Source organism: Ischnura elegans, chromosome 13, assembly GCF_921293095.1.
Source record: "Ischnura elegans chromosome 13, ioIscEleg1.1, whole genome shotgun sequence".
Classification (NCBI taxonomy): Eukaryota; Metazoa; Arthropoda; class Insecta; order Odonata; family Coenagrionidae; genus Ischnura; species Ischnura elegans.
This window is the reverse complement of record NC_060258.1, coordinates 10230018-10244390: the sequence shown is the minus strand read 5'-3', so window position 1 is coordinate 10244390 and position 14373 is coordinate 10230018. Positions and strand designations below refer to the sequence as shown.

Here is a 14373-nt window from a genome sequence, read left to right as displayed (position 1 = left end):
ATCGAAACACGTGGTTATTATAAATTAACTAGTGGAATGTACAATAAATGTTATCATTTCGTGACTAAAAACTTTAGACTATCTACATAAACTATTTTTTAGCATAGAAAATATTTTGTTCTCATTTCAAGGAATTAGATACAGAAAAATAAAATGTGTTTTGTTATTATTAATTATTATTTAATTGGATGGAAATTAGTTTTATAGTTTTGTGGGATCCATGCTTCATATGTAATTGCCAGATCAATATCTGTTGCAATGGATAGTTAACCTCAATTACTATATCTGTTAAGTGTATTTTTCATGAATATTTCTGTATTCTGATAAAATTTTTACCAAGTGAGTCACTTACCTTAATTGACTATGCTCTTCATTTTCGGAATCACATGTTGCATGAAGAAGAACGTGAGAAAAGGCATCTGCTCCTGCAGTTGCGACATTCCTCCCTGCGAACTGTACTTGACGAGCATTGCCGGGACGACCGAAATCAATGATACTTCTCTAGATAAAGGTGATTGCATACTTAAGGCATTTTTTATCAAGTCGTCCATGCACACTCCTGTGGTATTCTTCTTCTGTAATGCTTCCTGCACGATTTTCTCGTACAGTTTCTCATGCATTTCATCATCACACTCGTAAGGACACCCTCGGTTTTTGAAGATCAAGTACATCACCATCTGTGCCAAGCTCCGAGCCAGGGGAACTTCAGAGCCAAAACTTTTGATAAAAATTTTGTAACCTTCATATACTGTAACTTCCCCAGCAACTTTTCCCAAGTAAACCTTGCATTGAAAAAAGTCAACAAACACATTCAAAAACCTTCCATCCTGTTTTACACCATCCAGGTTAACCAATCGTCCCACTAAGTTAGAGATATTGGAGGAATCACAATCGATTAGTACTTTCAATCCACGATTTCTCTCCAGAAACTTCAGCATAAGAGAGGTGAAGGGGGATGCTTTGTATATTCTCTCGTAAAAACCTCTGACTTTCTGTGTTTTCTCCTCGTTATTCTCACGTATTTCTGTGAGACTCATCATCACGTCTACACATCTATTTTGGGCTCTATTATTTCTCTCTTCTTCAGTTTCCTGGTCTCCGTCCTGAGTAGCGCCTCCTTCAGGCGAGTCTGAAGATTGAGACATTGCACTGTGCGCCTCTTCTTGCATCTTTGCCGTCACATAATCCTTCACAGGAGCGATATCCTCAGATAATCTAGTGGCGCTCTCCTCCAGTTTTCGGAGCAGAATATCCCTTGAAGTGATCTCATCTCGCAAAGAAGCGAAACCGCTGGACTGCTGGTGGCGTATTTCAGTAATTATGTCTCTGATCCCTTCCTCTGGCATGGCCAACCCATCTAGTGCTGCAGCCTCTTCAACAGGAAGTTTTTCCACTGTGTCACCAACACCTTCCATTTCAACTACACCTAGAAATAAAAAGAAATGCATTGAGTATGAGGGTTGCCCATGAAGTAATGCACCATTATTGTTTTCTCATCCGACAGCAACGGTATTGTTGTGAAACGTTAGATACCTATGCGTTAGCTGAAGTTCCATGGATCTGCACGCAAAATTTCTAGTTTTTCCCACTGATAGCTAAGCTGTATGACCATTTCAATATGGCATCAGTCAGGGAGATACATTACAAGCAGTGTGCCTTCACTGTATTTCTCAACGCTGGGAAAGAAATTGTGTAGACTATTCGGTGACGTTTGTGCAAAGGTTATGGAGCATCTATGGCCAACAAGATTGCAGTTCCCTGGGTTCAGAGGACGAGAGCGTCAGAAGGCAGTTTGTTGGTGCTTCAAGTAGTCAGGGAGACCATTCACGGCTGTCACACCCGACATGTTGCAGCGAGGTGATGTTGTCATTGCCATGTCAGTGATACCAAAGAAGCAGAGCCAATACTTGAGAACAATTCAGTTGAATACTAAACTCTAGCTATACCGGAACATATTATATTCAAGTCACTTATCCTGCAATTGCCAAGCGGGTCAAATTTTAATATGAATGTCTAGAAAATATATTCTCAAGATATCATGTAGATACCAGAAAAGCAGACATTCAGATATTTAAAAAATTTCAACAAAGGTTATTACGAGATATTTAACAGATATTAGCTAAAGACATTCCAGATATTTTGTGCTGTCTGGGATATTAAGGCCTTGTTACATGGTACATTAACATGTACAAGTTAACATACGTTTGCGTGAATGGTTTTTGTGGACCGGAACGGAACATGTACGAATGGATGAACCAAATTAGAACAGGAAATATTTCCTGTGCATGCATTCTCACAAATTGGGTGGTTACATGGTGCATTTTGGCGATCATGCTCACGTTCATTCATTTTGACATTAACCCGTTCGTGTTTTAATGTATCATGTAATCAGGCAAGGGTGTACCCTGGATCATAACTAGGGAGGTGTTGGGCAAGCCATGTGATTCATATATATATATATATATCAAATATATATCATTTTTCGTGGGCTTAAAGAAAATTTGTTGAATACTATCGTTTCAATTCAGTACTGAATTTGCTCAAACACTTCTGCAATTTTAGCTTCTAAGGGGGGAGCTTGCCCCCCCCCAACCCTCACTGGGAACCCCTATGAATATGATGAAGAACGCACATTTTAACTCACCAAACAATTTTTACTAACGTTTGATAGACGGCATTTTAAGCTAAAGTATACTTTTGCTGAGCTAAAGTCTGCTTTTTCCGTTTAATAAACACCACTTTAGAAGAAAATGGCCGAATTGTCACTTTAACCTAAAGCGCCCAACTGGAGTTGACTTATGGGCTAAAGTGTCCTTCACGGATGAATAAATATGACCGGAACGGAACATATACGAATGGATGAACCAAATTAGAACAGGTTCTATTTCCTGTGCATGCATTCGCACAAGTTGGGCGGCTACATGGTGCATTTTGGCGATCATGCTCACGTTCATTCATTTTGACATTAACCCGTATGTGTTTTAATGTATCATGTAATCAGGCAAGGGCGTATCCAGGATGATAACTAGGGGGGGACAAGCCATGTGATTTGTGAGATTATTTCCTTGAAAAAATAGTTTTACTTTGTTACATATCTTACAAATATATATGATTTTTCGTGGGCTTAAAGAAAATTTGTTGAATACTTTCCTTTCAATTCCGTATTGATTTTGCTCTAACTCTTCTGCATTTTAGCTTCTACGGGGGGTAGCTGCCCCCCTTCCCCAACCCTCGCTGGGTACCCCTAAGAACACACATTTTAACTCACTAAACAATTTTTACTAATGTAAGGAGGCGTTTGATAGACGGCATTTTAAGCTAAAGTATACTTTTGCTCAGCTAAAGTCTGCTTTTTCCGTTTCATAAACGCCACTTTAGAAGAAAATGGCCGAATTGTCACTTTAATCTAAAGTGCCCAACCTGAGTTGACTTATGGGCGAAAGTGTCCTTCACGGATGAATAAATATGACTACACCGGCTGTATTATAAGTTAAAATAAGAAGATATTTGGGTTACGGAAATTAATAGGAATTAATTTTTTGGGGAGGACACAGCAGCAGATTGGCGCGCTTCATGAAATAGCCAGACACTTAATATACGTCTTTTCCGTGAAAATACATCGAGTCGGTATTGATGGAGATGACCCATTACTTAAATTTTGAAGTTGAACTCTATCGAACATTATACCACCAAGGAAAATTTTATGATTACGTGATAATTACAACAGAGTAAGTGGTTGAACAGGTTGGCATAATTTATGTTGATTTTGAATACAAGCTAGTAATTGTTAAGTTCTTCGGTTACTTATGAGTTTATATTCTATAATTTCCCTCAAAGATACTTGAATATGATAGCAAAAGTGGCGTATAAATGGTCTTCGTAAGGAAATATTTGATTTTCATGTCGCTTGGCCAACCAAATACTAGTTTCTATACGTTGTATTGCATTTTAAGCGTTTTCATTCCATTATTGCATAATGTACTCTTTCCGTATGACTCCATATCACGTTTAACATGTTTCTGTCATTTTGAAACTAGACGGTTTCTGTTTCGTTTTTTCAACTCTGCATTTGAATGTTTACAATGATGATTTCCTTATGAAAGGCAGAGATAAAAAGTAAAACATACTTTCCTTCATAATAACATTATTTGCAGAAAAACAATATTTTCTCGAGGACGTAGGATTGTTATGAAATTTTATTTACAAAGGATCACAGACTTCATTGACATTTTTCACTACAAAATTCGTGAATGGATACTCGGGTTATGTATTCACATATGTCGAGGCATCATTTGAAGCAGACATGGAGATGTTTATATTGATATAAATCTATTCTCACATTCAACATGTTTCATCATATATTCATTGGTTTTGATGACATAGGTAGGTATACTTGAGTGTCCATTTCTCTAGTATAGATAACCCCTTAAGTCAACATTCCAAGAATTAAAATATAGGTAAGCATAAAGGAATTATCCCATAACCCATAACTCCTTCAAAATATGCATCCACCAGAGACAACCACTGATTGGTAAATATTCTAATTAATTGGTACAGTTTCAAGTTAACGCGAGAGAATTTCATTCACCATTACTGAACGTATACCATCAAACTTCGCCTAACATGTAGTCCAAACAACCGTGTGCCGTTAATCATAGAAGATGATCATAAAATAACGTGAAAATATCAGCATTTAAACTTTTACTTCCCTGGAAACATCGAAGGGCATTACCAATACACGATCAAGATAATTATAAGTGAGCTTTTATTCAGACAACTCAGTTCATTTACGTGCAAAAAAGCTATTGGGGAAAAGCTTCCAATAACGCAGTATTCCTCTACATTAGTACACAGTAAGAGAGAAAGAAAAAATGCAGCTTAATAAAAGCTTAACAAAATACAACACGGAATACCCAGTCGCCAGAACCATGTAAACAAGAACGCATATAATATCGTGTGTCAACTTCTTTTTCACTTTTTTCGCAGCGTTCATCGCCAACAATCAAATTTTCAAGGCCTGATCGAGATTTTGGCAGCTTAAGAGCCACATTAAAAAGTGAGATCTTTGCAATGACTATTAAACGAACTTTAGCTAAGTCTCACTTGACCGTAAAGAGAGACTTTGTAAAGTGAGCAATTTCAGTGTCGTCTATGAGTCGCATCCGCCATGTTACGCATCACTGAAGGTTGGATAACCCGGTATGCGACCCTACATAACATGCAATCTAACATTGCATCCTTAATATGCATTGTTATAGCACCAACTTTTAAACAATATGTATTTAACAGGACTTATTATCCCACTGTTGAGATCTAGGCAGGGATCGCGGAATTAATGAATACATTAAAGAAACGAGAGGAGTGATACAGAACTGTCTGAATGTTTTTATGTGACAACAAAGAATAGAAGTAATGAAACACTTACCGAAAGTAATGCCAAAACAATAACAATCTCTTTATCCTGGCTCTCCAGGGAAAAAAGCATGCGCACTTTATCTCCACACCGTACACGAAAACTGTTGACCCTGTCCTCGTTCTGACCGCCACTAGAGTGGCGATGTTGTGATCAGTTGTAATCGTTGTAATGTCGTCCACACGCCTAAATGCCGCGCCACGAGAAGGAGAGAAATTCACGATTCACTGCGAAGAGGTGTTGAGCTTTCCGCGTCTACCCCGGCCTCTGTGGCGTGGCAATCGCGTGACGTCAGGATAACAGCCAATCGGCGGTTACTGGCAGACGACAACAAACCGTTTGGAATCGTTTAATCCGTGTAAACATGCCTTCGTCTCAACGTTGTCATGCTAGCGGATACGGCGCGCTAAATACTCCTGATAGCCCTATCAAATTGCATTCATTTCCCCGGAATTAACAATTGAAAGTATTTGTAGTATAAGTTGGCCATTAATGCACTCAAAGGCGGTAGGCGAGTACGGTGGTTTCGCTGTATGTGCCTGTTCCTCCAATTCAATTTCAAAATTAATGAAGCAATCTGTTTTGATGTGACATATCGTACTTAGCGTATAATATTTTTATGTTCTTGGAGAATCTGTGGATTTTTTTTATTAGTGTCATACTGTATATGTGCTGTAAATGGTGTTATGACGGGGTAAATGCAAGTGCACAGGGTGGGGACTTGAGTACTATTAGGTCATTATTTTCTTCCATGCGAGGGACATTCATTTACTATATGATATTTTTCCACGGGAGTACCCTTATATTAGGGAAGCTGGCGTGATGAGTAATCCCTTTGAAGATAGCCCTTCCTATTCCCCCAAAACTTTGGCAAAGATATCCTATCTTTATTTCAGATTTGCAGGTGAAACAATGTTCGCCATCGATGACCCTCCACATCTCCTGAAGTGCCCACGAAACATGTTAACATGTTGAATTCATGGAATATGACAGTAAAGAAGAGGTGTAAACATTAGCAAATACTTTAAAATTGTCATTATTATGTAAGTAACCGTCATTAAATATAAATTTGTTGTATATGACTGTTGGTGGTGTGGCTACCTATTACAAGGGTTTGAAAATAGACCCACGATGAGGAGACTGTGAATCTGAGTAGAAGACTCACTGGGAATATCGTTCTCTTCCCCAAGATATCCACCTCTGCTCTTAATCCTAGGTAAAGAGAGAAAATGAAAGGGAACCCATGTATTCTTTTGATCACTGCCTTCTCCATTTGGACTCTTTTGTTGGGTTATAGGCGAGTATAATTTCATGCAGATTTGAGAAACTTTAAATAGATAAATGTAGTAAGGGAGACATCAATGTTATTTTTACTGTCCAATGCAGGGTGGATTGATTAAGGTGTGATTGTGACTGCAGACTTCGTTCAACTCATAAAGCAGTTTTGCAGCTTTAATGGAAGTGCCCAACGGAAGAACTCGAATGGAAATCTTTTGGCCCCTTGCATGATAAATGTCAGCATCTGACATTTTAGGAAGAAGGTATTGAAAAAGTTAATATATATATTTGTGATTCGCCAGTACTTTGCAGTCTATATAGTTCTGTGTTTCGTTTTGTTTAACAAGTTGCATTTCTCTGACCAAACATTAGCCTGTAACTCTCCTAATGTTATTACAAAGTTGTATCGCATGGTTTTTTGAAAAGTAACTTTCCCTTTTACTCATTTAGTCGGTTTAATTACTTATGCACCATTATTCAATGGAACACATCAGTCAGATTACACAACATAGCCAACATTCTTAGCACACATTACAAAATTATTTGGTATATATAACGGCCTGATTTCTTTTAACAATCAACGATGGGAATACCTTTCAAGACATGTATAAACATACTGTTTTCTGTGTAAGATGAAGGAGATATTATTTCTTTGTGTCTTATGTGACATTCTTTTCTCTGTCTTTTAGGGAAGTGTAATGAAACTTTGTCTCAAGGCCTCACCCTTAGTGAGCGAGATATGAGAAATATTAGCGAAAACAGTAGTTACAGTTTTTGCTACCAACTTCAATAAAATAACCATTACTTAAAGACAAAGACGAGTATCAAATCCTCTAATTTTTGCATGGCAGTGGTAATTGAACCCACTTTTTGAACAGAGGACAGTAAAAGGCATCATGTTTTCAAAAAGTTTATGGCCTAAATGCCTCTTTTTTGATCTCTAAAAATGGCTAATGTCTTAGACGAGGAACTCCAATGTATTCAATGAGATGGGTAGAGAAATTATGACTTTATTTTTGCATTTTTCTATCAATTCTCCAAAAGTACTGTTGCTGTGAGAACAATATTGGTGCCAACAGCATAGGGAATGGATTGGAACCATTTAATTGTAGAAAACTATTTATATGATCATTTATGCCTGTACCCAGACAAATGAAAGTTACACCATTTCCTGAGGTAACGACAAATTGAATTTGGTCCGGCAAGTAGGATTCAATCAAAATTAGCTATTACACAAAAACCCATCAAGTCAAGTTTATAGAGTAGCAGTTGGCGGTCCACAAGATTAAAAGATTTGAGAAATCGAAGAATACTGCAGCAACTTCCATTTTAGGTATTATCTAGTGCATTCATAATATGGTTTACTTAGTGATGGATTGCAGAAGATGAGATTACTGTTTCCTGCCCTTGGTATTTATGGTTAGGAAGTAAATAACTATTTCCTTACTGATGCTGGGGGAAAATGAATTATTCTATCAGTATAACTGCATTTATCAAGGGAGATATTATAGTGGGAAGAAATGGATTGCTAGACAAGCAAATCTCATCTATTTGTCAACATAAATGTGAAAACTATAACTTCAAATCTCAAATGAAACTTGTCTAAAGGAGGTAGTAAAAAAATGCTGCCTTCGATTTTTGGTAACCAAAACGGTTGTTCCGTCAGAAATGCACAAGGATAAATATTTTACTACCCTAAACACTTAGGGTCGCCCACACAAAATCATTTGTCAAACAAAGTAGTGGATACTGCTTTGGCATATCTGTACAGCTTTAAATGGAAATTTTGAAGCATGTAGTGGGCCATTTAGAATTTCCCGACATTTTCAGGCCTTGAGTTTTACATGATTTCAATGTGGATTGTACGCCCCTAAAATTGATTAATTTGGAAATCCCGAGTGAGTTTGCATGGAGACTACTGTTCATTATTATTCCTGACTTAGGATTCTTTTGAATCTGAAAGCGTATTTTTTCCTTCCTTTGAAATAAATTAATAAATATTTAAGGCTGGTTAAATTAATCAAATTTCAAAGTAAGACAGAGAGTCAGATTTTTCTGTAATCAGAAAAATCCTCCCCATTCTCACCTCATTGGTTTGTTTGCTTTTATTCAATAGTTCAGTCAGACTGTTGAAAAGTCGCTGCAGTAAAAATTTTTAAATACACGAGTGTTCCTACTGCTAATTGGCTTTGAGTTGTATTCTCACGTTTTAAGAATTTTTAGATTAATTCATGCACTAATTCATTGTACATAACAAATGAGGACCATAGAAGCCTAGGGGGACTAGTGCAACATTTTTTAGATAATAGCTGATAATTGTTGGCAATTAATTGCACTTATCCTCCTTGGTTTCTAAGGTCCTCAATTGTGTATAAGTATCTATGCATAATAATATGTTTTGTACATTGGCCTTACTTCAACTACAAAAGTCACCTCAATTCAAGTGATTTTTAATAAGATCCCTTTCACTACAGTAATTTCTGTTGAATTCTTAGTTATTTATGTTTATATTATTTGAGAGAACATAGAATCACCTTATTTCAATATATCTTTAAACGGAAAAACATTTTGAAGTTGACTAATATTAGTATGAGTGTCCTTACTATTATCATATTTATAGTTATAAAATTGTTGTAACAACAAGCACATCTTGTGGTCAGTAATCTTCTTATAAATACGAAGGAGTGTATCATACATGTCTTTTGCGGTTTCACACGTTAAAAGGTGTAACTTCACTGTCTGGTCCACTGTATCGCATGCTGAGCTGCAGCATCTGTCATGGTCCACTTCGCTAGCTTCCTCTCATCGTCACCGCAAGATGCACGTATCCATGGTTCCATACACGACATGTATCACAAGAAGCATTTCTCAACGGTGAATTAGAAGAACCAAATGTATTCAACGGTGTTTGGTGAGAGGTTTTGGAGCATATTGCAGTTATATTGCAGAATGTCCACAGTATTTATTCAAGTACAATAAGTACACAGTATCAAATCAAGTACTTGAATAAATACTGTGGACATTCACAGAGTTTTTTCACTTTCATTTATATAGAAGAACCAATTTATGTGAGCTGAGTACCAGAAGGTTTTGATCAGCCAGGAAAAATCTGCCTCCTGCACCAGTCACTTTACGGACTGAGACAAGCACCTTGTCAATGGAACAAGAAGTTCACTACAACCCTGAAAGAACTTGACATGATTCAGCTTAAGACAGACCCCTGCGTATTCAAATCACTAGCTGGAGTTTTGTTTCTCCATGTAAACATTCACATGCCAACCACAACAACACATATGAAAACTGTCTAACTTTAATATCTTTTTCCAACAATTTCTCCTATGTTTCGAAATTTTGATTACTAATTATGTGCACTAAAAACTGGAATGAGATACCATGGATTGGTAGTGGTTTTATGTTCACCGGACTATACACTGTTCAGTGCAGTATAATCTCCTAAGCTTGATGTATGATAAGTACATTTGAGAGATTCAGCCATAATAGTGTGTGTGGAAACCAAATTGGAAATAGGAAAGATTAACTTTGTTACTTTTCATTGATACGAATGCACGTGGAGATATGAATGGATAACTGCAGATGAAAAATTTTCCAACCGGTTACAGTAGGCTACATGCTTTTTGAAACATCCTACCATGTTTGGTAGGCAACCGAAAATCAACAGTAACAAACCTGATTCGGTTGGCAACCGAACATCATCTGTACCCAACCGGGTTCAGTAGGCGGCCGAGAACCATCTGCCTGAGTGAATTCTTCCCATTTCCAATTTGATTTCCACCCTTGCCATTATTTGTGAAACCTTCTCATTTAAACTCAACTGATTTGGGCGTTACTTGGTAGAATGATGAAACAATTCATGTTCAAACAAGAACCAAGTACAATACCAAAAACTTTTTATTTGGTATCAATTATCTTGTATGACGTTGTTCAGGATATGGTGGAAGTTCCTAATATTAGTCAAACTAGCCATTGCAATATTTCCACAGAGTTTTATCATGACACTACACATTTCGTCATAGCAAACAACATTATCAGGTGTTGTTTGATCACACTTGATAACGTTGTTTGTAACGACGGAACGCATAGCGTCATAATAACACTCACTAGGGGAGACCACAAGACTTGCTCCGCCTTTTTCAGTGCCGTAGGTTTTATGGGCTTAGGAATGGTGAACACATCCCTGAACTAGTAGTGGTGCTTTTGAATGGGCCTTAGTTTGGCTGTAATTAATTAATTTTCATGCGGTACTTTTCACAAGCAGTGTATAGTTTCATGGTATCGCATCACGTCGCAGGTGGGGTTGTGTTTAGCGTTTACGGCTATCACCCAGGTGACCAGGGTTCAGGGCTCGCGATGACTGTATATTTTGTTGTCTTCATTGTGACCATACGGCGTTAACTTTTCCATTAATTTTAATAGCGGCAAGCATAGTCATGAAACTATTTTTTTATCATCATAACGACGTTTAGGTATTTAAGTACTTTCACGCCGCACACAATTGCGCAAGCATATCAATTTACTAAGGCGTAGTCAAAATAACATTGTGCAAAGCGGTGAAGTGCTAGAACGAATACATGCAAGATGGTGAAATAGCCCATAATTTAATTTCATTGAAATATCCGTGCAATTGCACGCCAGATGGAGATAGAAGACGATCTTATGATGGCCACTCCTTTATTTACCAGTCTCCTTTACTGAGTGAGTCAACATCAATATTAAAATGGCAACACTTCCAATGGTCATTATAACAAAACACAACAAAGAGTCGCTCTCTCATCGCCTAGGGTCTGGTCTCCCAGATGCCAACGTATGGTGAGGATATGATTGATCAGTTCACCTTACGCATGCTTAAATAGGTTTATGTTATCCAAGCAGTTATATGACGTGCAGGGTGAATTCTGAAAGTAATGCAATCGCATTACCCGTGCCACCCCAATTATACCCCCACCCTCCTAATATATTTTTATTGTCTAAATCAAAAGATTATAACTCCTGGAGTACGTATTTCACGCATTTAGATTTTTAAATGGCGATATCTATTTTTCACGATTAAATGAAAAGTGAAAATTTTCAAGCTCGCTAAAACACAACGGCTAAGTAAGAATGCCGGGAAATCTCACCGTGTGACGTATTTCTGGTTTCAGCTTTCGGCGTGTGAGGTGACCTTGAGGCCAGGCTTGAGCGCTGACACAATGCAGGCTGCTAGCGGGTAGCTGAGTACCCTGCTGGCTGGTAGCGCTTGCCATAAATAAGGATTATTAATACCTTATCAAACGAAGAAAACTCTCCGACATTAGCCAGTTTTAATAAGTGATTATTAAGACATGTTTCCCTGAGCTCTGCGCCTCATGCATGCATTGGTAATCTCAGACAATGTATAACTACTATCTACTCGTATAGAATCTAGGTCCCTGTGACGTCACGTGGAGTGGAATCGCATGGGCACCAATCTGGCCTTTTTCAAATGAGGATAAAAATGGACCATTGCCATTCATCTTAACCCGTATTTCTGAAACCAAATAATTTGTATATTATGAATACACTAATGGTGGGTAACGAAATGCAATCAATACCTTTCGTTTTCTTTGATGAAGGAAACACCCTACTTTTGGAATGGGATCAAACTACTTGGAGTTGGGGGAACGGACACTAATCATTGTCGGAAGACCAATCTGAGTGCTCTCCAAGATATGGAAGGACGTAAGTTATTATAAGCCCCCTCCTTGACAGACCTTGTCAAGGAAAAAATGGAATCAACAATCGAGCAAAGTTTAAGTTTTATGCTAAATATCTTTAGGAAACTAAATAAGTTGTGAGGCTTATAGCGACTCTGTTCTGCCCTACTCACAAGTTTTGAGGGAGTTAAAAGCCTTTATAATAATGATAAAATGCCTTTATTCGGGCGAGGTTGAGACTATGAAGTCCCTTCTTCCACCTATTGAAGGGCTCATTGCAACAGCATGCTACAAATCCACACCGTGGTTCATGGCCAAACACCAGATTGGTATGCTGCCTCACCTGTAGTCCGCAAGTCACGCCAGCAGACATTTTTTTGCAAGTAAGGATTAAGGCAGCCCTGAAAAAGGCCTGGCAAGAAGTCTCCGAAGAAACCTCCTTGGGCATGTACCAGTCACAGCACAGTCGCTGGAAAAAAATGTGCAGAGGCCCAAAGACAGTACTTAATCAATTTCTCTCCTTTGTATTCCAGGCTGAAACTCCCTTATTGTTTGGCTGAATACAATTCCCCTACCCAATCCATTAAAATTCCCATGTCAAATCATATAGAACACAGTAAATTAACAACTTGCACAACCCAGCCAACAGTGGATGATCACATAACAGGTTTCTCCCACAATTTTGCATTCATGATAAAAAATAAAGGGTGGTCAGGTGATTGCGATCAACAATAGTTATAACTGCAACGATCACAATTTATTAGAATATGAAAATACCTCAATAAATTAATAACTGTTTAAAGCACAAACAAAAATATTCTAAATGAAAGAAGTCATGGAAGTTAGATGCTCCTGCAATAGAGAAGAAACATGACTGATAAGAGTCACATAAACGACTTAACTCAAAATCAAATTAGCAAAATTGCACTTAAAAAAAAACTCTCCTTTACTTGGCTTTTTAGTTATATGGGACAATAATGTGAAGCATTCAAATTATAGAAATCAAAACTTCATTTATCACTGAGTAAGCATGCGCTTTGCATCATAGATCAATGAAAAACAAAGCGATGACTCGTTACTTAGGCTATGTGTGAACTCCAAACAAAAACCACGCAAGCTTCTAAAACTATTAGCAGTAACTAATAACTTAAGCCCGCTCGAGCTCACCGAGCCCGTTAGTCCTCCGCAGGATGGCTAACGGATGATGTTAAGGTGCGTGCGTGCCTATTATATGCACCTTGGGTCGGTGTATTCTCCTCCTCGTCCGGGGTATCCATGAGGCAGGAAAAGTGGACGGCAGTCGCCAAGGCATTGAAAGAAGAATTAGTTATTGGCTGCATGACCCCCGAAAAAGGAGCTCGAAATCCTTAAACCTGCCTGGATTAAAACACGAATTCAATGTCAACGTTCTCGTGGCTAATCTTGGAAGGAATAAACATGACATCAGAGAAGTTAAAACGCTTACCTCCTATTTTGAGTGCAGTCACCACCACCGACCTCGTTCTCCCCTTCACCTTAATTTCAAATAATTCTTGCCGTTAACAACTGTCGAAGTACCGGGAAAATATTTATGTCATCAATCTTTTCATGCCAAAACCCACGCTCACCACTCGTCTTTTGCTCCTAGCAACTAGAGAGAAATAATGGCAACCGACAGCTTGACGCACGGGAAAAGATATACGTGTTGCCTAAAAAGCTAAATAAAAAAAATTCATTGCCGCTGAAAAGAGGGGTCGCATATATGTCTGGTAGATGGGTTCCGTATGTTGGCAAAACTTACGATGGGTAGCACACATGCAGCAAGGGAGAAGCAGTCCTAATTCATGAGGGAGAGGGGATACCCAAATGATGCAGCAGGTCTGTGGCAGGGCAGTAAAGACATTCGGCAAGAGAGATGCAGTGGAGCCATAAATTCGGCCTGGCCTGAGCCTATTGTCCAGTTCAGTATCAGTGGGGCACACATGCAGCCAGGGAGAAGCAGTTCAAAAGCAA

The 14373-nt window shown here is 38.2% G+C and overlaps 1 protein-coding gene across 1 annotated transcript; it reads right to left on the bottom strand.

Moving 5' to 3' along the window:
* Positions 1-353: 353 nt before the first annotated feature.
* Positions 354-5671, bottom strand: LOC124170014. Its single transcript, XM_046548698.1, has 2 exons — positions 5426-5671; positions 354-1426 (listed from the first exon to the last, which is right to left on the bottom strand). The coding sequence occupies exon 2, from the start codon at positions 1413-1415 to the stop codon at positions 354-356; it is 1062 nt and encodes a 353-aa protein (XP_046404654.1). The 5' UTR covers positions 1416-1426; positions 5426-5671.
* Positions 5672-14373: the final 8702 nt, after the last annotated feature.